The 23,348-nt window shown below is 35.9% G+C and overlaps 1 protein-coding gene across 1 annotated transcript; it reads right to left on the reverse strand.

Moving 5' to 3' along the window:
• Positions 1 to 19,400: 19,400 nt before the first annotated feature.
• LOC112770277 (uncharacterized) lies at positions 19,401 to 20,942 on the reverse strand. The gene has a single exon (XM_025814661.1). It carries the CDS (start codon positions 20,940 to 20,942, stop codon positions 19,401 to 19,403), a length of 1,542 nt encoding a protein of 513 aa, XP_025670446.1.
• Between the last annotated feature and the right edge of the window lie 2,406 nt (positions 20,943 to 23,348).

A 23,348-nucleotide genomic window follows, 5' to 3' on the forward strand; every position in this document is an offset into this window, starting at 1 on the left:
CGAATTTAAACGCGATGATCCCTTCTTTGTTAATTTCAGCAGTGGTAGCAACTCTAATAGCTCCTTAGTACCTATGATAATTTCATCAGCAAACAGGGAAGGCAGGGCAGTAGTGTTAAACAGAAACATAGGTTTTCCTTACTCAAAATAGAAAAAGACTAAAACAAAATGGAAGAAAAGTAAGGATTGAGGAGTTACATATTCAAAAATAGCAGAATTGGGGTTGAAACTGGAAAAGGGCAGTGCTGATTCGAAGACAAGAACAGAGGAGGCTGTGGTGGATCCTTCTGGTAGCAGCTTGGATGGCGGCAGAGAAACTCGCGGTGATCGTATAACCTGGCACAGACAACCTCAACGACAACTCTCACGGTAAAGGTAAACTTAACAGATAAAAAAGTTGAAGCAAAGTTAGGGCTTACCAACAAACACAGGCTTGGAAGGCGGTTTCCAGCGCCAGCAGCGGCGGCGAGGAGCTCGGACAACACAGCTGCTGCGCGGGCAGAACGATAGTGAGCCCAGCAACGCGGTGGCGACGGTAGCTTCGCAACAATTTCCCTTGCGCGCGATCTCTGTTCGCGACTCCAACGTCGGCGGATCTGAAGACGGTAACACACGGTGGTTGCAGCGGCGTTCAAGCTTCAGCTACGGCGTGGATGGACCCTCGACGGCCATGGTTTCCCCTGCGCAAAACTGACAGTGTGAACGGCGGTGACGCATGGCACAGTGGCGACGCGAGACAGGGCAGAGCACGGTGGCGTGATTGGACGAGTTCGACGGTGACGTGGCTTAACGGCGGGGTCTCCCTCCAAGGCTTGGCAAGGATGCGACGGTGGCGGCGACACCCAGCAGCGCCGGCGCGTCTCCTTCCCCTCTTCTCTTCTCCCCCGTCGTGGCTCTCTCTCTCTCCCTCCTTTCTCCCTTCTGTTCCTTCGTTCCCCCTCTCTTTTCTTTTCTTTCCTTCTTTATTTAGTTTTTGCCAAAGCTGATAAGTGTTAGTGGCTTAGTGCTGTTAGGAAGGGAATGGCAGTGGGGAAAAAGGTGAGTGACGGTGAGGTGGTGGAAATTAGGGTTTGTGGGGTTTAATTTAGGAATTAGGGTTTAATTTGGGATAAAAGTAAAATTAGGAATTTTGGGTAAATTAAAATTTGATAAATTTTAATAAAATTAGAGTATATTGTATAAAATTCTTATTATTTTACATTTGCTAAAGTTTATAATTTAAGTATAGAAAATAATTCGATAATTATAAAATCAGATAAAACCTTAAATTACTTTAAACTCAATTAATCAAAATTTGCTTTAATTTATCTTTAATAAAATAATTTCTGAGGTTAAGGTACTTAATGAATAAATAAATCAAAATTAATTCTTAATAATTTTTTTCTAAAATTTTTGGGTCTTACATCTTACCCACCTTATAAAAATTTTCGTCTTCGAAAATTAAAGTAATATATAAGGTAATACATACTCTTTGCACTCTACTTTTTAAACACTTTATAGAAAAGTATGAAATCTTAGTATGCATATATAAATATTCAAAACTTTACAAAAGCTTGGAGGAACAAAATAGGGTGCAAATCAAGATAGGCGTTCACAAAACAAAACAGTAGCTTGTGTGGCAAAAAAGGCTACAAAATAGGCTGGTATAAAACAACGGATATAATGCTCGCTCACAGATCTCTTACCCATTTCAGAACTTCAACTCTCCAATTCCATCAATCATTTCACAACTTCATAACCCGTCACAATCCTAACATCTGCAAACTTTTACGAGAAATATACTCCTCATAACATTGCACATTTACCAATCCATCTTTCATGTTTACGAATAGCATTTTTAAAGTTTCGTTTGCTACCCCTAAAAGTCATACGTGATTCTAAGGCAATCCTCGAATTTATTCAAAAGAATACAAGACCTTGGAAAAAGACAAGCGACAAAATCCTCCAGGGCTTGAAAGGATTGTTGAAATTACAAGTAGTCAGGAATGCATAAAGAATGAAGAGTGTCGGATAGAAAATTAGTTTGGCAATCTCAAGAATGATTCCCAAATCAACAAAACCCGATAGGAATAACAAAAGGAAAAGTAGTGCAATAGTGTGAAGCAAAATTAAGTCGAATCAACACTACAAGAAAATGGAACATTTGTAACAAAAATTTTGTATCAAATTTAAAATTGTTACAAAAAACCAATTTTTTGTAATAATAGTTGCTGATTGTTACAAAAAAAATATGTTTTGTAACAATATTACAAATTGTTACAAAACATCCAGATATTTTGTAACAATCCATTTTATTTTGTTACAAATTATGGTAGTTTTCGTAACGCCGTATTGTGTTGTTACAAAATATTATAATATTTTGTAACAAAAAGTGAAATAGTTGCAAAAACTCGTAGTATTTTGTAACAAAATAGTTTTTTGTTTCAAAAAATCCAAATATTTTGTAACAAAATATTTTTTTGTTTGAAAAACTCAAATTATTTTGTAACAAAAAATTAATTTGTCACCAAATTCAATATTGTTTGTAACAAGTTTTTTTTTGTGTCACAAAATATATGTATAATTTATAATTTTTTTTCAAAATATTAAAAACTTTAAGAATTAAAAAAATTGTCTATATATTTTTTTAAAATAATTGCTTTTTGTTTCAGAAATTAAAAAAATTGTTTATATAATTCTTTTAAAATATATTTCTTATATTATTTTTTACATATTCATTAATTTTTAAATGATGTAAATATTAATTTATATGCCTTTATAAAATTAGTATATAATTTTTAATAATCAGAATTTTAAGATAACTTAAAAATAATTTGTGAAATGTAAAATTTTTTTTATTAATTTATAACTATAAATAACAGTAATTAAAAATATTCCAAAAAAATTAAAAAAACAAAATACAGTGTAAAAACCAAGAGGTAATATCTATAGTGAATGTAAAAAGTAAAAAAACCCTAAGTTCCCCCATTCCCCCACCTCACTCGAAGCCTCATCACACCCAGCCACTCTCAACCCATCGCGCTGTCCAAACCCTATCTACGAGGGAAAATAGAGCTGCTGCCGGAGGAAGAGTCGCCGGCCTAGCCCCTGGGAGACGTCTCAGGCGGCGTCGTGGTCCTCCAGTCGCTCCTCAAATCTGCTTCGTCTGCGCCGCTGCTCACCTCCGTCCGTGTCGTCCTGGCCGTCTAGGCTCCCCTGCGTTCCGCCTTCTCCGCCTCCGCGTCGTGCCTCTTCTGTATCTGCTACCTCCGTTTTTGTGGTCGTCTTGTTGGGTGACTCCTCTGCTGGCTATGCTCTGTCCGTGCCGAAGCTCTGCTCGTGCCAAAGCTCTGATCGTGCTGTCAGCTGTCCTCGCCTGTGGCCTGCGTCTTCGACGGTGGAACGGCCCCAACCTGTTGCTGAATGTGGTTCTGCTGCTTACATTCTTCACTGTAGAGGTGATTTTTTTTCTTATATGTAGTTATTGTACACTAATTTTGTGGACTTCATTGTTGCTGTTTTATTGTAGGTTTAGAAGAGAAAAATTGATGCTAATTCCTAACTGTATCTGTATGTAAAAGTAGATGATTTAATATGTTATTCTGTTTGTTCTTTTTCCTTTGTTGAGGCTTGTCTACTATAGTTGGAAAACCTGAGTTACATAATAAAGCAGAAGAAGCTTTTATTAGCACTAATTTGTTTGTCTCCTAGCTTGATAGTGAAATGATGAAGATTTAATAAAAGGGTCTTCTTCTGGTGTTGTGTTGCAGTCTTTAATTTCATCTGGTTCTGCCGTGCTTCGTTGGTCTGCTGCCGGTCTGCTCCGATCGTCTCCTCTGCTGAAGGTAAGTCCAGTTTAATGTAGTATTGAACCTTGATTCTGCTGATGTTGTGACTGAAGATATTAGTTTTATATCTGTTGGACTATATTAGTGTTATTAGCTTTTGCTTTCTTTTAACTCTGTTCGATTCTGTTTTTTTTTTTTACTTTTGTGTTTGTGAATTGAGTAAAGTAGGTAACTATTTGATCCTTAGTAACATAGAGATATGGATTAAATTTTGTTAATAATGTTGTGTATTTTACATTGCATTGAATTAGGATAGTTTATGCTGTTCTGCTCATCCGGCGTTGTCTTTTGCCTCTGCTGGTCTGATTCGGGTGTCCTTCTTCTCCTGCTGGTCTGGTCTGGTCCGATTACGTTTCTGCTAAAGGTAACTTCAGTTTATTTGAGTATTGTTAAATATGCTGTTATCTGATAATCTTAGCTGAAATATTGAACCTTGATTCTGCTGATATTGTGGTTGAAAATATTGTTGGTTGATTATGCTGATGTTGTTGTGGTTGAAAGTATTGGTGTGTAACATGGTTGATTATTTGATTTTTAGGTTATTGGAAGAGTTGATATTTTTGTTCTATTTTTTATTTCTGGGTTTTATTATTTTGGTTCTATTTTTTGCACTTTTTTTGGTGATTTTGAAAGTGATAGTCCCGGTGATGCTATGTTATGTCATGCTGCTCTCTTTCTTTTCACTCTTTACATCCTTCTATCCATTCTCGTCTCCTGCAGAAATTAGTCCAATGGTCAATTACCAGAAATATTGGGTTAATTTTAATAGGCGTACTCCTGAGTTTAGAAAGTGCCTCGATGAATTATTTTTGGATATTGCCTTCTCTCAACCCGGTGTGAAAAATCAAATACGTTGTCCTTGTCCCAAATGCAACAATTTTATGTTCAAATTTAGAAATGAAGTTCATCATCATGTGCGCCAATGGGGGATAGTGACCTCTTATAAAACACGGGTGCATCATGGTGAGATACTTCAAGATACATCCACTATAGATGTGTCTGATCTAAATAAAATTGATTGTGAAAGGGAGAATGATTCTGCCACTTATGAGATGTTGTATAACATCTTTAGAGGAGAAACACTAGGGGAGACGCCGAGAGATTTTGCTACCAACGTAGATGAAAATATAGAAGAAGAACCTCATCAGGGGGCAAAGAGGTTCCAGAGGCTAATGAGGGATTATGAGCAAGGCTTGTATCCGGACAGTGGGATATCAAGGTTATCTTTCATTGTCAAGTTGTTTCAAATGAAATGTCGCTATGGATGGAGCAACAATTCAGTTGATGCTTTGTTGCTCTTTCTAAAAAGCATATTTCCAAAGAAAAATTCTTGTCCAACTTCATTTTATGATGCTCAAAAAGTGATTTGAGATTTGGGATTAGATTACGAGAAGATAGATGCTTGTGTGAATGATTGCATTTTGTTTCGGGGGCAAGAATATGCTGATCTTGATGAATGTCCAAGGTGTAAGCAATCTAGATGGGTGAAGGGGAGGGGGAATGAAAAGGATAACCTTCGGAAGAAGGTACCCCAGAAGATACTAAGATACTTTCCATTAAAACCTAGGCTTCAAGGATCTTCATGTGTGAAGAAACAGCGCGAGCAATAAGGTGGCACAAAGAGAAACGACTTGACGATGGAGTCCTAAAACACCCAGCAGATTCGATGGCGTGGAAGACATTTGATGAGGAGCACGAATGGTTTGCACGTGATGCTAGAAATATTAGGCTTGGAGTTGCTAGTGATGGATTCAATCCGTTCGGCAATATGAACATTTCCTATAGTACTTGGCCAGTTGTTCTCATTCCATATAACTATCCTCCTTGGATGGCTTTGAAACATTCAAATTGGATGTTATCTCTACTTATTCCAAGCCCTAAATCCCCTGGCAATTCTATTGATATATACTTAGAACCGTTAATTGAAGAGTTGAAAGAATTGTGGGAAGGGGGTGTTGAAACATTTGATGTGGTTCAGAGACGGAACTTTAAGTTGTTTGCTGCAGTTTTATGGACAATAAATGATTATCCAGCCTATGCTATGTTATCCGGTTGGAGCACTAAAGGTGCACTAGCATGTGCGTGTTGCCACAGAGAAACTAGTTCTAAGAGGCTGAAACATGGACACAAGCATTGCTATATGGGTCATCGCCGCTATTTGCCGCATGATCATCCGTGGCGAAGAAATAAGAGTTCTTTCGACAATACCAGGGAACTTGGCGAAGCACCTAAGCCACTTTCTGGTTATGATGTCGTAGAAGAATTCAAGACTTTTGAACAAACGGAGTTTGGGAACAATACTAAAAAGAGAAAGAAGTCTGAGCATGACAATGTGGCTGGAAATTGGAAAAAGAAAAGCATTTTTTTTGAGTTGCCTTATTGGAAGACATTATTGTTACGTCATAATTTAGATGTAATGCATATAGAGAAGAACGTGTTCGATAATATACTGGGTACACTATTAAATATAGATGGAAAGACAAAGAACAATCTTAATGCACGGCTTGATCTTCAACTTATGGGTATCAAGAGAGACCTTCATCCTCGTAGAGTGGGCAACAAGTTTGTGATGCCGATAGCCAAATATACTTTGTCAAAGGCTAGAAAGGAGAATGAAAGGCAACTTCTTTGTCAGTTCTTGAAAGAACTAAAGTTGCCTGATTCGTATTCATCAAATATTGGAAGGTGTGTGCACATTGAAGATTGCAAAATTTATGGCTTGAAGAGCCATGATTGCCATGTCCTAATAGAACGGCTGCTACCACTTGCAATTCGTGAGCTTTTACCCAAAGAAGTTTGTGAACCGTTGATACATCTAAGTATTTACTTTGGAGAGCTTTGTTCCAAAGAATTGAAGGTGGACGTTCTAGATAAACTTAAAACCCAGATTACAATCACATTTTGTAAATTAGAGACCGTTTTTCCTCCGGTTTTTTTTGATGTGATGGTTCACCTAACCGTTCATCTTGCCCATGAAGCTAAGTTAGCCGGACCTGTTCAATATCGCTGGATGTACTCTGTTGAGAGGTTAGCCCTTTAGAATTGACAACAACTTAGAATTTGACTTATAGTATTGTATATGTAGGTTTCTAACATTCCTTAAAAATTTAATTTTGGATATTTGCGCACACTAAAGAGTTATGTGGGAAACAAAGCACGTCCTGAGGGGTCAATATTTGAGGGTTATATCTCTGAAGAAGCAATGACCCTTGTGGGGAGATATTTGGATGAAAATTCTAAGAATTCTGACCCTGGCGAAAATGAACCTATGCGAGGCATAGCTGTGTTCAAAGTACTTTGCCAGTTTAGTTGTAAAGGGGCATACAAGGAACTTAGTATCTTAGAGCATAGAGAAGCTCAATTCTATGTGCTGAAGAATTGTGAAGAAGTTCAACCATGGGTTGATGAACATATGGCAGTTTTAACAAGAGAAAATCCAAGAAATCTACAGAAAAGGCACAAGGATCAATTTGTGAAATGGTTTGAAAGGAAGGTAAATGAGTAAACTTTGATAATTGTAGAATTGAAGAGTCTCTTGGTAGTATTTAGTTTTAATTGCAATTCGTTAATGTAGATTTCAGATCTACACAAAGTAGGGAGTGCACGGGTGAATAATCAACTGCTTTCTCTAGCAAGAGGTCCTGATCGTCTTGCACATTTCTACAACACATGTGCTGTCAACGGTTTTACATTTCGAAGCAAAACCCATGAAGCATCTTTGAAGACTCAAAATAGTGGAGTAGTTGTGAAGGGAGATGAATTGACCGGGGGTGTGGATTATTATGGCGTGTTGACTGATATTATTGAGTTAGATTATGTCGGAAAACATAAAGTGATCTTATTTAAGTGTGAGTGGTTTGATGTTCCTCCAATAGGCCGAAATCAAAGTAGGGGATATTGTAAAGATGAGTATGGATTCATAAATGTGGATGTCACATGTGTTAGATATAAGGATGAGCCTTTCATTTTAGCATGTCAAGCTGAGCAAGTATACTATGTAAAGGCAATTAAAAGGCCTAATTGGTGTACTGTGGTCCGAGTAAAGCCTCGCAATACATATGATGTGCCTGAGCAAGATATCATGCAAGAAGAGGCATACCAACAAGCTGAAATGGGAAGCTTTAATCAAGTACCATATTCGGGTGATATCAATTTTTTGATGGAATTGGGTAGAGGTGACATAGAGGGATCAAGTGTGGACGTCCCTAAGTCTATGGAAGAAAAAGAAGGAGAAGGAGAAGGAGAAGAAGAAGAAGAAGAAGAAGAAGAAGAAGAAGAAGAAGAAGATTATTCAAATGATAGTGATTGACTTCTTAGTATTTTTATTTTGGGGATTACAAGATCTTTGCAATTGCTAAATTATCCATTTTTTGTATAGGATGGTGATTGACTTTAAAGTAGTTAGACTTTACGCTCTCACATCATATTTGCATTTGCTAAGTTATTCACTCTTTGTTCCACTTGTTTAACTTTTTTGAAAAGTATAATATATTTTGAATCATGTCCAACTTTTATTGATGTACTTTCCTTTGTGTAATTGTATATTAAATGATGTAGATATTTTATTATTTCATTTCTTTAATTTTATCTCTGTTAACTTTATTGTAGATTGCGTAACATAATGGCATCACGGAGATTGACAAGGGCTGCTGCATCTGGTTATACACCACGAGCACCTGCCCCAGCCCCGGCAGCCCGTGCCCCTGCCCTAGCCCCAGCCCCTGCAGCCCCAGCCCCAGCCCCTGCAGCCCCTGCCCCAGCCTTGGCAGCCCTACAGCCCCTGCCCCAGCCCCAGCAGCCCCTGTCCCAGCCCAGGCAGACCCTACTTCAGCACCACCCACTGCCCCTGTTGATAGGCGTATTGGTAAAAGGGGACCTTCGCGTGGGATTGCAACAAATAGGGTTATCAAAACAAAGACAAATGGGAAATTGGAATTGCCAATCTCTATGGAGAACTTAGCTCCTAATGGCATCCATGCTGATCTGTTTGCATCTAAAGTGGGTATTGTTACAAGACAAAATGCTCCTTTGGATGTAGAGAAATGGAGCCAAGTTGGAGATGATGTCAAGCAAAAATATGTGACATTGTTTTGGTAATACATATTTATATTTTCTGCTATTATGTATATTATAGGGTTTATTTCTGCTAACTAATTTTGACAAATCATATGTAGGAAAAGTTTGATATAGAAGATACGCAGGTAATGCGCAATATGATTTTAGCTAAGGCTAACATATGTTATCGAAGTTGGCGCTCAAGATTGCGTGAGCACTATGAGTTGTATCAAACTGATGAGGAGCGCCTTCAAAATCCACCAAACAATGTTCTACCGGAGACATGGGAGAATTTGGTATCCTACTTTGGAAGTCCTTCTTTTCAAGTTTGAATTTTTCATTGTGACAACCATTGAGGTGTTCTTATGTTGTTTTGCTATTTTAGGTCAATGCAAATAATTATACCTTACCTCCTTTTGTCTTTTGTGAGTTTGGTCTTCTATAGGAAAAAAGTTTAAGAAACAAAGATAATAGAAAGCATCACGTTGTACCACATATTGTTGGTCGAAGGACATTTCAAGTTGTTAAACGTGATCGGGTAAATAGTCTTAAACTGTTTAATTTGGTCTTATATTTTCTGCTATGCCACGTTTGCACTTAACTACATGCTATATTTTAAACTTCCAAAAAATTTGCAGCGCCATCCTAGAACCGGTGTCGAGCCTGACATTCAAGAATTGTGGCAAATTACTCATCAAAAGAGTAATGGAGAATGGGTCAATGAAAAAGCTAAACAAATTGATGTAACATTACTAACCTTTTCCTCTTTCAACTGCATGGAAGTTAAATTTTATCTCCATTTTCAAATCACAAATTGGATTGTGTAGGATGATATTAGCTCTATGCTCGATGAATCCTATGATTTGGAAAATCCTCTCACTCCAAATGAAGCTTTTCTACTTGTGAGAGGTGATAAAAGTGGTGCAAGTTATGGCATAAAGGCTACAAAGTCTAAGTTAAGGATTCAAGCACAACTTCAAGAGGCAATGCAAGACCGTGAGGAGCTAACAAAGGAAATAGATGTGCTCAAAGAAAAACTTGAAGAGCAACGAACACGGCAAGAGGAAGAATTAGCTCAAATGAAAGCTCAATTGGAAGCTCAACAAGCTGTTGTGAACTCTCTCATGGCGCGCTTTGACAATGAAACAAACTAGACCCTAAAGGTACTCCTAAAGTTGCTTATGGCTTTAATACATTTTCGTAGATGATTCCCATTTTATATTAGTATACTTTAATTTGTATATGGATCTATCTATCACATTTTACTTGTGTCATGGTTGAAAAATGACAAATGTCCTATTATTTGGTTTGATAAATTTGGTTGGGTATGGCTGAGACATAAGTTGCGAATTGGTTGTGTTTGTTGGAACCGTGGACGGTGGAAATATCCAAATTTTAGGGGAGGTTCTGCCGAAATTTTTCTAAACATTTTGGATAAAACTTAGTGGAAAAATTATAATTAGTTTGGATAAAACTTAGTGGAAAAATTATAATTAGTGTTATATCTTGTTTCTAACTTCTTTGTTTCGGTTTTTCTTATTTATAGGAGTGCTGAAATGGTGACCATATGCTACTTTGAGGGCTCAACAATGTTTTGATGCATAGAGACACTAATCTATGTTAGAACTTTTATGTTTTGGTTGAACTTTGTATGTTAAAACTTTTATGTTTTGGTTGAACTAATCAATGTACTCACTAGCTAATGTTATTTTATTTCAAGACAATTTTAGCTAAAAAGATCTTGTTTGACTTATGTATGTTTTTGCATATTATATACATGTAAACTTGCTTATTATCATTGTTAATATATTAGTTAATTTAAAAAATAATTTAGTAAATTATGCATGTGATTTGTAATAAAAAAAAGTAGTTACAAAATAATTAATTTGCTTTCGTAACTAAAGAAAAATATGTTACAAAATCATGTTACATTTTGTAACAAAATTTTTTGATAGGAAAAAAATTGACTGTCACGAAAAATACCTTCAAGATAAAAAATTGTTACCATTTTTGTAACGGCTTATGGTTTTTTGTAACAAAAAAAATTGTTACAAAAAATACTTTTGAATTGTAACAGTTCCATTTTTCGTTACAAATACTTTTTGTAACGGGACTTACTGCAATGGACCCTTTTTTTGTTACAAAAAACTTTGTTTCAAAATTTCGACGTTTTGTAACAATATTTTTTGTTACAAATGCGCCTTTTTCTTGTAGTGCAAGGAATATGAGGTTTACAGAAAAAGAATGTCTAAGACCAAAGACAAGGCTCATAAATCTCGAGTAGAAGTAAGAATACTTCGAATGAATTACTCATAGAGAATGAAAAATATGCAAAATCTGTTTCACATTTTCAAAGGAAAAGTGCGCATCAAACTCTTTGTAAAGGAAATAACAAAAGTATATTTGTGGCATTACGTCAATACAATTCCATATTGAAATAGATTATGTAGAGTTTTAAAAGAAAATAAATACCGATGCGACTAAGAACAAAAATATTCCCTCAAATATTTGAGAAAAAAATAGTTAGGTGCACCATTTTACCAAAAGTAGGCATAAAACTCATAAGGAAATCAAATTACCTCTTGTCAAAATAATTTACAAGTTAAAGACAAAATAGGTGAGGTTTGAAAAGGGAAAGTCAATTGGGTTAAGGCCAAAACAATTTTCCGAAAATTTTAAAAGATATTTAGGCATTTAATCAAATAAAGGTATACAGTGAAATCATGGCAAGGTTGTAAGAAAATCAAACATTTGTTTAAAAAAAATTCTCAAAACGATATTGTCTGCTTTGGCACACAAGGCCTCACGGTTTTGCTTTTGACGATAGGGATGATAGCCGAAGCCCCCCACACTCACTCGTCAAAACGCGTCATGCTAGGGAGATGTATCCACACCCTTATAAGGCATGCTTCGTTCCCCTCCCCAACCAATGTGGGACCTTACAATCCACCCCCTAAGGGAGCCCAGCGCCCTCGCTGAGACATCGATCCGGGCTCCGGCTCTGATACCATAATGTAACAGCCCAGACAACCCGCTAGCACGATATTGTCCACTTTGGCACACAAGGCCTCACGGTTTTGCTTTTAACGATAGGGATGATAGCCGAAGCCCCCCACACTCACTCGTCAAAAAGCGTCATGCTAGGGAGAGATATCCACACTCTTATAAGGCATGCTTCGTTCCCCTCCCCAACCAATGTGGGACCTTACAAGGGTGGGGGGATGCCGCTCAGTCTGTTGCCCAACCGGCATCATCTTTTAAGAGGAAGAGGGACGATACGGAGAAGTATCTTGAGGTGATTTCGAAGGGTGATAAGGATTTTGTTGGCGGCAATAGATCTGCTTTTGAGAGGCAGAAGATGCTTCATGGCTTCATTCCTGTGACGAGCTCGCATTCATTGATGAGTGAACAATTTCCCTTTGCCGAGCTTTCTGACAGGGTTTCTCAGTACCCTAGAGATATGCTGATGACTCGTCGGATTGGCATGGAGGGGATGGGAAAGTTTATTCAGGTCAGTCATATATTTGTTTATTTTTTTTTATGTCTTTGTCATGATTATTGTTTATGTTTTATTGACTTGTGTTTTCTGTTGCAGATTGTTGCTTTGCGTTTAATGTGTGTAGGTCGCACTACTGAACTGCTCGGGGCCAAACAATAGGTGACTATGGATATGGTCTCTGACTTAGAGAAATCATCAAAAGAGAAAGATGACATCATTGTGGATGTTACGGCGAAAATGAAAGAGTTTGAAGAGGAGCTCGTTCTCCTTCGGGATCAAGTCCAGCTTCTGCAGGCAGAGGTGAAAGAGAATGATAAGACTAAGGGCAGCTGACCTCTAGGGTTCATGAGTTGGAAGAGGAGGGGATGGAGAAGTTCTCCTCCGAATTTGATCGAGCCGTCAGTCAAATTGCTGTGTTAGCCCCCGAGTTTGATTGTGGTCAGCTGGATGTGACCAAGATAGTTATCGGCGGGAAGTTGGTTGTAGATGGAACTGTGGAGGACCATGATGAGAACGTTCCTCCTTCTTAATTATGTATATTTTTGTGGTTTGTTTATTTTGATGATTCTTGTCCTTTTGGATTTAAAGTAACTCTTGTTTGTTTTGACCAAGGTTGGGTCAGATTGACATTTTAATATTTTGATAATATATGTAGCTATGCATCCTTGGTTTAATGTTTTTTTTTTAAGTAGAATATGAGAATAGAGAAAGTAAGGAACAGATCAGTTATTCATATGTCGGTACATTGTCTGACTTTGATAATTTGACATATTGGGCATCCGGCCTCATTAAAACCCTCCTTAGGTAGAACCCTTATTTGGGAAAAAACCTCTAAGGGGGAAAAAGAATACCTTCATCCGCGAATTATACAATTTATGATCTATACAATTTTAGAGAAGAGATATTCCAATTTCCTAATAATGAGTCGCCTTGTAGTATTTGTAGTTGGTAAGCCCCCATTCCGAGCACTTTTGAAATTCGAAATGGTCCCTCCCAATTCGCGGGGAGTTTACCGTGCGATGGAGGTTGTCTTGCTTCCTCTGTTCTTCTGAGGACTAGGTCTCCTTCGTTGAATGTTCTGGGTACTACTTTTTTATTGTGTCTTCTTTCTACTAGTTGTTTCATCTCTCTTTGTTTGATAGCGGCGACGTCTCTGTCTTCCTCCACGAGGTCTAGCTCGGCCCTCCTTGTATCGATATTGTGGTTTTGATTGTATAGCTCGGTCCTTAAGGTGGGAATGCTGACCTCGATCAGTATCAGTACTTCCGTTCCGTAGACTAATTAATTTGAATGGGGTCTCGCCTGTAGTAGTTTGTATTGTCGTGTTATAGCTCCACAGTATTTCTGGGATCAAGTCCCGCCTATTCACCTTTTACATCAGTGAGCTTTTTCCTCATTGTCTGCAAGATTATTCGGTTAGCAGCTTCGGCCTGCCCACACTACAACAAACAAGGCTTTTCGCAGTGGTCAAAAACTATTGCCGTAGATTGAAAAACCATTCTCTAAAATTTAGGCAACGCTTTGGCAACGGTTTTTTACCTAAGGCAACGGTAACCAAAAAACCGTTGCCAAAGTTACTAGTATAGGAAACGGTTTTGAAAAAAAAATTTTAAACAACGGTTTCAAACCGTTACTCGAGAAGCAACGGTTTTAAACCGTTCTTTTTCATGATACAACGGTTTAAAACCGTACCTGGATAGGCAACGTTTTAAACTGTGGTAGTTTTGTTATCCACAACAGCAATAGTTTTAAAGCATTACCGTTGGTTTTGTACCGTTGCCATTTTATAGTTGTCTAAGACAATGGTTTAAAAGCGTTACCATTAGTTTTTTGGCAACGGTTTTTTGTAATATATAATTCTTTATTTACAATAGTAGTTTTCTCTCGTGAATGAAATTAATTTCATTTTTTTAATTATTTAGAGTCAATAAATAATCTAAACTATTTGAATAAAGTCACTAAAGAAAAATAATTGAACATTTTCCATCAAATTTGACTTATAAAAATTGTTGTAAGATCCATAATCACATTCAAAATACCACAATACTATCATGACAACCTCGAACTATATCATCTAATGTTGCAAAAAATATAACAAAGAAGAGTTGAAATATCTAAGTAGCAAATAGATTTATCATCATGTCCACAAGTTCATGATTTTTACTCTGTAACATTTGCTCTTAAAAATTTGACCTTAATCAAGTTTGATTTCCCCTTCAACATAGTTTTCCTGTAAAAAAAGAAAAAAAATCAAATATAAAACTACACATCTTTAATACTAATAATGTCTACTAAAAATGTGTGAGAGAGAGAGGAGAAACATATATATCATAACATTCTCCTATTTAGATACACAAAACAATTGAATCAACATCAACATAATCAACCATTATTTAGGATATGATAACATGCATAAACTTTAATAATAAATAATACCTCCTCATGCGCATCATTGTTCGGATTGCCTAAAGTGCTTCCTAGTTGAGCAGCTAACATCTCAAGGTCCACTCCTGAACTTTTTTGTTGCAGCATCATCTTAACAAGCAATTTTAGTTCATCTACTTCTTTTTGCATCACATCAACTTTACCCTCTAATGATGCTTTTCTCAGCTGCATGTTGCTGCTTAAGGGTGGAAATTTCTTCATTTTTCTTCAACAAAGTTGGTGTGGTAACTCTTCCATGATATCGCACTCTTCTTGCCTTCACTTTCCCAAATATGGATTGGAAAGCTCTAATTGCTGATTCTTTAGACTTTTTATTCTCAGCTTGCAGATGTGCCTATATTAATGTGAAGAAAAATAATAATTAAAAAAAAGAGTAACTACACACTTGGACTCAAAACATATATCATTTGACAACATCAAAACAAATAATAGCAATTAAGAATAGTATCAGCATTGTTTAACTCAACTGCAAGCATAAAGGTAACCACAAATGATGGACAAATTATCAAGACACAAGAAATCCATAACCTATTTTAATCAAATTAACTCCCAATACTTATAATAACATCCAAAGTGTCTTCATCCAATGATTTTCCCTTTGTGCTTTGGCGAGTCTCAACAAACATTTCTGCTTGAGTAGGTGGTTCATTATTTTCCTTAGAAGCAGCCTATAAGTCCAGTTCAACAAGCATTTATATAGAGTTAAAATAAGTTTATTTTCTAAATTCAACACATACTTGATACTCAAAGACACACACCCCACATACACATACAAATGCACAAAGAATAAAAAGTTGTACCAATCTTGCACGTATTCTTGCAAAATCCCTTTCGATGGCTAAATTTCTGTTGTGCCCTATTTTTCTTATTCTGCGCAGACATTTTCTACATAGCAAGAGACAAGTATTATCAAAAAATTATCATATTTCACTCCTAAATGTATAAAACTCATAATTGCATAAACAGACTACAATAAGTTGCACATGTCTTACCTTAACTTTCTCAGTTCTTCAATAAGCAATTTACTTGCGAAAATGACTCTCAGCTATGCTTTTAGGACGATTTTTCAGCATCTCATTAACACATTTGTATGGCAGAAAATAATTTTGCTTGATTGTGGTCTTATACCGTCTCCAGTTGTCATTGATACGAGCAAGGACTATCCTCTTTTCTTCAGTTGGAATAATGAATTTAGCCTATAAAACACAAATATTATTTGCTAGTAAGAATAAAATACATGTGTACATTTCCAAATAGTTTCTAAAAGAAACAATAATAATATTCTCACTTGAACATATTCCTAAATGGCTTCTTTATCTTTAATCCCCTTCCAATTTGTGTAAATTAATGGACAAAAATCTAAATTCCTTGCCACTGTGCCCAAAAATTTGCTCAAGTTGTTTACAGCTTCATCAGTAGGACCAATTGCCTCTCCTTCGATATCTAGAGTAATTTCTTCTCTATCTTCCAACTGTCTTGCATGAATCTTCAAGCATTGTGTAGGTCCTCGTGTTTTCTTCACTGTTGTCTCTATACAAAGATACTAATTATATTCCATCCCTCTTATTGATTTATAAGATATTTAATTGAAAAAAAAGAACAAATTAAAGTTACCTTTTGAGTTGAATTTGGTCATGAAACAAAACTAAAGTAACAAATTACCAAATTCAATTCACAAATTGGAATTCAATTAACACACAAATTTTTAGAAATTTCGGCAGCATTATGGCAGTAAATAGGACGTTTCTAAATTTAAACAAACAGCAAAATCAACCCATATGAACTCACTAAAATCAAATCAGCACTAATAAAATAGCTCAGAATAAGGCCATCATCATCATTGCTTAATCAAAACAAGGCATGAAATCAGCCATTAACAAGGATAAAGCAGCACTATACAATTTGAAACAGTAATGCAACAACCATCATTTGTCAATTAAAATAGCTCAGAAAACCATTCATAAAAGGCATCAGCAGCAACCAAAAAGCTCAACCTAAATCTACTACAATTCAGATAAAACTTCCTAATCACCTATAATCCACTAAGCATGCATAACTAAACTGACTAATTTAACAAAAACTGAACAAACTAATTAAACTAAGAAAATGTAAACAGGAAAAAAAATTGAGAACCTGCAAAAAGTTTACCTTTCAAAGTATTGTCTATGTTCTCAGCCTCAGTTGAATTAATATAATCCTTGTCCTGCTCCTCTATAATATCTCCTTCATTCTCATCCAATTTCTCTTCACCATCAGGTTCATTGTTAAGTTTAAGAAAAGTATCAATCGGCATTGAAGCAAATTGACGTGTTTTTCCCTTCTTAGTTGGCCTTTCTTGCAAGCTGCCACACTCTTCAACATCATCTTCAATTGTGGTCTCTTTTCTCTTTAAATCTTGACTCATTCTAGAATCTACTTCTCTAGTATTCTTGTGAGCCACAACAGTAGATTTAGAAGGAAGTTCTTTTTCTTGTCTACATGTTGATCCTTGTGAGTGAGTCATACTTGCTTCCATCTGTACTTTACTTTTCTTCAAATTCTGCCCTTTTTCTTTTGCAACTTTTGGCTTTTCTACAAAATTCTACTTATCATTTTCTTGGACACCATTTTTTCTTAACTTCTGCTCCCTTTCCCTATCACTAAGAGTTTTTATCCTCTTAAGTGATGGTGGTGGTTGATGTTGTTGTTGACCAGAAGACATCTTTTCTCGCTTAATTTCCATATTTTTGAAGAACTTTGCACGCAATTCAGCACTTGACTTTGAATCTATCTCATGTTCAATGAATATTTTGAACATTTTCTGAAAAAGGAAATAAAATAATGAGATTAGTATACATAAAAAAATTGGGTAACATAATAGTTAAAAACTAAATCACATATTAAAAGAACCAAAAATCTATAAGAAATGCACCTGTTCATAAACAATTACACCAAAAATAAAAGTAAAAAAATTATTCTATGTTGAGAAGAGAAATCTCTTTAAAGATTAGAATCATCATCATATTCAGCTTGTTGTAGAACAAGTGAAGGTTTCTCAATGATTGTATTTGGCATGTCTTCTCTAGTCCATTGAACTTCACAATTATCCTTTGGCACAAACAAATTATTCACTTGATCAAAGGGGTCCTTCTAATTAGACTCTTCGGCTTCAACATCATACCCATCATACATATTGAATAAATCCCTTGGCACCGTGTCCATGACATAATGCTTGTCTTTGTTAAAAGGGTCTTGAATATAAAAGCATTGGTGGACTTGTGAAGCTAATACAAAAGATCATCCCGATAACATCTTTTATTAAAATGAACTGAAGTTAGACCAAAATTCTCTTCTTCAACTTCAAACCAATCACAGTTGAAGAGAACAAATTTGAAACATGAATAATAGTTTAACTCAATTATGTCATTTATTTCACCAAAATATGTTACGGCTTTTGTCATTGGGTTGTTGTCCTTGGCACTAGCAAAGCTTGGTATTTTGCACACCAAAGTCACACCACTGTTTTGAGTTGTGTGGCTTGCATCATGTTCTCTAGTTTGAAATTTGTAGCCATTGAATACATAACTAGAAAATTATTTTGCAACTGTGTTTGGGCCTCTAGACAAATCTTTAAGTTGTTTTGGAACATCTTCATGAGAAGCACGCTCTTTGAACCATTCACTAAAATCATGGCTTCGAGTTTTTGCCTTCTTCCATTTTCTACCTTTAGATTGATTGTTGACATGTTCCTCATACTCTCTAAAGTAAGTAAAAAGCAACTCAGTTAAATTTGCTAATACAGAATTGGTAGTTGGAAAATATATAAAAAAAATACCTTATGTAGTCTTTAACTTTATCACAATTGAATAAGATGTACCGATGAGCTTGTATTTTTGAATTGGTATCTAGAGAAAAAGGTTGCCATTTCCTCTTTCCACCAATTGGTCGCCCCAAGCATGCAAAATAGCTATCATGACATACTTCAGCTTCACTGCAATTATCATAATTTTGTGTCCTCCTACTCAGCCTTGTATCCACATCAGGACTTAAATACCTTGAGCAAAATGTCAAGCATTCCTCGGCTAAATATCCTTCAACAATTGAACCTTCGGGGTGGCTCTTATTGCGAACGTAGGACTTTAACCTACACAGATATCTCTCGATGGGGGTACATCCACCTAAATTGAACTGGGCCACCCAACCTCAACTCGTTTACCAGATGAATAGACAAATGTACCATTATATCAAAGAAACTAGGAGGAAATATTCTTTCCAATTGGCACAAAATTTCTCTAATATCTACTTCCAAATGATCTATTGTATCATTTTCAATAACTTTTTGGCACAAGGAACGAAAGAATGAACCTAGATAAATTAAAGGGCCAGCAACTTGATTCTGCATTGTGCATTTTATAGCTACTTGCAACAAATAATGCAACATATAATGAGCATCATGACTTTTGTAGCCTGATATCTTTTTCTCAGCAACATGAACACACCGAGAAATATTTGAGGCACTACCAGATGGCAATTTTACTGACTTCAAGATTTCACAAAAAAATTGTTTTTTCTTGAGTAGTAAGGTTAAAACAAGCCTAAGCAAATTTTGCTTTCTTGCCACCATCTATCTCCTTTGGTTGTAGTTTTTTTCTTATGCCCATATATTTGAGATCGTAACAAGCATTTGCATGATCTTTGGACTTTCCTGGAATGTCTAATAAAGTTCCAATTATGTTATCACATATGTTTTTCTCGATGTGCATAACATCAAGACAATGGCGCAATGTATTTTGCTTCCAATATGGCAACTCAAAGAAAATGGACATTTTCTTCCATGGACCATCAATTTTATTTTTTTGCTTCTTTCCAAATACATTGTCAAAATCTTTCAAATCTTCAAAAATTTGTTTCCCATCTAATAAAGTTGGTGAAGACCTTAATTCAACATCGCCATTGAAAGATCTTTTATCCATCCTATATGGATGATCCATAGCCAAAAATTTACGGTGATCCATGTAGCACATCTTCCGGCTATGTTTTAAATAACAAGAGGAGGTGTCATAATTACAGCAAGGACATGCTAACTTTCCCTTTGTGCTCCAACCGGATAACATAGCATAAGCTGGAAAGTCACTTATGGTCCATAAAAGTGCTGCATGTAGTTGAAAAGTTTTATTCTTTGAATCATCATATGTTTTCACTCCAACTTCCCATAAAACCTTCAACTCTTCAATTAATGGCTGAAGATACACATCAATGCTTTTTCCATGCGAACATGGTCCAGGGATGAGTAAGGACATCATGACATACTCTGGTTTCATGTAACACCACGGAGGAAGATTGTATGCAACCAAAACTACCGGCCATGTACTATGGGAGATGCTCATGTTTCTAAGTGGATTAAATCCATCGCTAGCTAGCCCTAATCTTATGTTACGAGATTCTTTAGCAAAATCGGGATGAAGCCTGTCAAAGTCTTTCCATGATTGGCCATCAGCTGGGTGTCTTAACTTTCCATCCTTTGAACGATGTTCATCGTGCCACCTTAATGATGCAGCTATTTTTGAACAAAGGAATAGCTTCTTAAGCCTTGGAATCAAGGGAAAATGCCTCAAAACTTTCGCAGGCACATGTTTTTTCTTCAACTTATCAACTTCTGTATCTACCTCAACATTTTCTATGTACTTGGAAGCTCCACAAATTGGACAAAATTCATCATCTTCATATGTATCCCGGAACAGAACACAATCGTTGGGACAAGCATGAATTTTATTATAACCAAGTCCTAAATCTTTTACCATGGCCTTTATTTTATTTAAAGAATCAGGAATATTCAAATGAGGAATCGCTTCTTTCAGTAATTCAAGTAGAGCAGTAAAGGATGCGTTGCTCCAACCATTAAGAGTCTTCAACAAATACAATCGGATAACGAATGATAATGTCGAAATTTTTTTACAGCCAGGATATAACTCTTGTTTTCCTTCTTCAAGCAAGTTATAAAACTTTTTTGCATCTTTGTTTGGCCCATCACCATCTTTATCTCCTTCAAGCACATGCCGAAACATCTCGTTTAGCAGCCCAGGAATGTCGTTGACAAATCCTTCATGGACTTCAACCTCATCGGAATCACTATCCATGTGACTTATCCTTCGCCGTGATGAACCCACACAGTGTAACCTTTTTAAAATCCCTTATTAAATGATCATAAACTTCATCCCTTCGCCCCTAACTAAAGTTATTACATAGAACAAGGACAAAGAATTTCTTGTCTTTGTGGTCTACCTTTAGAAAAGGCAAAATCCAAAAATGAATTAACACCATGTTGGTAACCCTCAATATGTCTTGGTAAACTAGTCCACCCTTTGTCCATTACTTTGTCAACTAAAATAAAAGACACGGACATATGTTTTAGACTAACTAGAAGTGATTTTTTCAATCAAGAGCTTATTGCTTTTAAAGGATTTCTAGAAGTCAACCACACATGTTCAAAAGAGAACATCTCAACCAATTATGAGACTAACAATTTGTATCTAACAAATTATGCAAAGAAGCTTCAGCAATCAATTAATCACTAAATATTCTTAACAATTAAATGTTCAAACAAATTTAAAAAGATAATATATTAAATGATTCACCTGTAGTGTAGCTCAATGTCTAAGGTAGTCGCAGCTACAGAGAGACCCGCTGTTTGATTCCCTTTTTTTGGTTTTAGAAAGACAAACTACAACAGCAACAAAGAATAAAAATATAAGTAATTTATAACCAGATTTTTTAACAAAAAATTCACTTTTAAAACCAGTTTTTAGAAATCTTATTTTCAAAAGTGATATATAACTAAAAAATCAAACAGTACCCAACTAGCCAAAATTGGGTTAATAAATTAAAACAAAAAACCATAGCTAAGCTGCTAAGCATATCTCTATAATTTAATAGCACAATGAATCAAAGAAGAAAAAGAAAATACTTCAACTGCATTGCATGCATATAGCAGATGTTGGCACAACAAAGGTGTCATTACCCATAGATTTTATATGCAAACCTACTAAACAGCCATTGGATAGAGATAAACAAAGATGCAAAACATAAACATAAACAATAGAATTATCAAAATCCAGTCTTTTAAGAAAACAAGACTTTTTAGCTCCCACCCAAACTATACAGATCACAGAATGTGTTAAAAATTACAACTGCCCAACATTATATAAATTTGCTTGTATTGCTACCCGAACAGTGTCACAACCATACACTAGTTGGCAATAGAGTTGCCTCAGTCATCCCAAAAGAAAATTTATGTACTAAAAAATGGATAAGCAGTTAAGCACAATAGAAAGAAGGAAACTATTACTAACAGTTTAGATTTGTTTTCAATAATTAATTAGAGTAATCAACCAGTTAACTGTATTCATGGAATTGATTCAGTTGACTCTAATAAGATTTTCTCACTATTGAGTTCGTTAAAAATTCTGCTTCTTTTATGTAAGAGTAGAAAAACCTGTTAGAACCAGGCTAACTGAACCAATCTCATGAACACGATTAAGCTATTGAATACTTCAATTAATTAAAAACAAATTTAAAGTCACATCCTCCTGTACACAGAAACTCAGAACAACATTCAAACCAGAACAGAAACTCAGTCAACATTCAACACCTTTCTTGCTCATGTTCACAAACATCACCACTTTCAGAGAATACCCAACAACCAATCAAGCCCTAACTAAGCAAAAGAAAATACCACAGAAAATACCCAACAGCCAATCAAGCCCTAACTAAGCAACAGAAAATCAGAGAAGAAGAACACTTACCACAGATGACAACCCACAAACGGCCGATGCAGTGAAGCAGCAGTAGCAAAGTAGAAGCAGCGAAGCACAACCCAGTGAAGCAGAAGCAGCGAAGTAGAACAGGGGAGAAGCAGCGAAGCAGAAGACGCAAGGACGCCGCAGAGAACGGAGAAGCACTGAAGCCACGGAGAGGGGAGAAGCAGCGACGTCGCGGAGAGGAGAGACTCAGCAACGCCGGGAAGGAGGAGGCAGCAACGATTTTGGGAAGGATGCAGTGACGATGATGGTGCGACGATGGTGAGTTTTGATTTAGGGCTTCCTGGTGACTTGCGATGATGGTGCGATTTCGGGCTTCCTGGTGAACTGTGGTTCGATGACGTCTCTGATTCTGAAGGCGTGGGTTAGGGCGGTGGAGGGAGGAAGAGTAGCGTTCTTCGCCCTTGGTTTCGAAGAGAAGAGGAAGAGCATGCGTCTGTTCTGCTTTCTTATATGCTTAGTGAAAAAATAAACAATAGGTATATAATATATTTATTCTAAAATTATTTTAATTTTATTTTTTTATATTAATATTTGTTATATATTTATAATAAAAATAAATAATATTTATTATAATTTTTTTAACGTTATTTTTTTAAAATATAATATTTTTTATATATCTATAATAATAATAATATATAATATTATTATAAATTTATTTTAATTTTAATTTTTTAAAATAATATTTGTTATTTATTTATAACAATAGTTTTTGAATATTTTATA

The sequence above is a fragment of the Arachis hypogaea genome, chromosome 18, assembly GCF_003086295.3.
Source record: "Arachis hypogaea cultivar Tifrunner chromosome 18, arahy.Tifrunner.gnm2.J5K5, whole genome shotgun sequence".
Taxonomy (NCBI): Eukaryota; Viridiplantae; Streptophyta; class Magnoliopsida; order Fabales; family Fabaceae; genus Arachis; species Arachis hypogaea.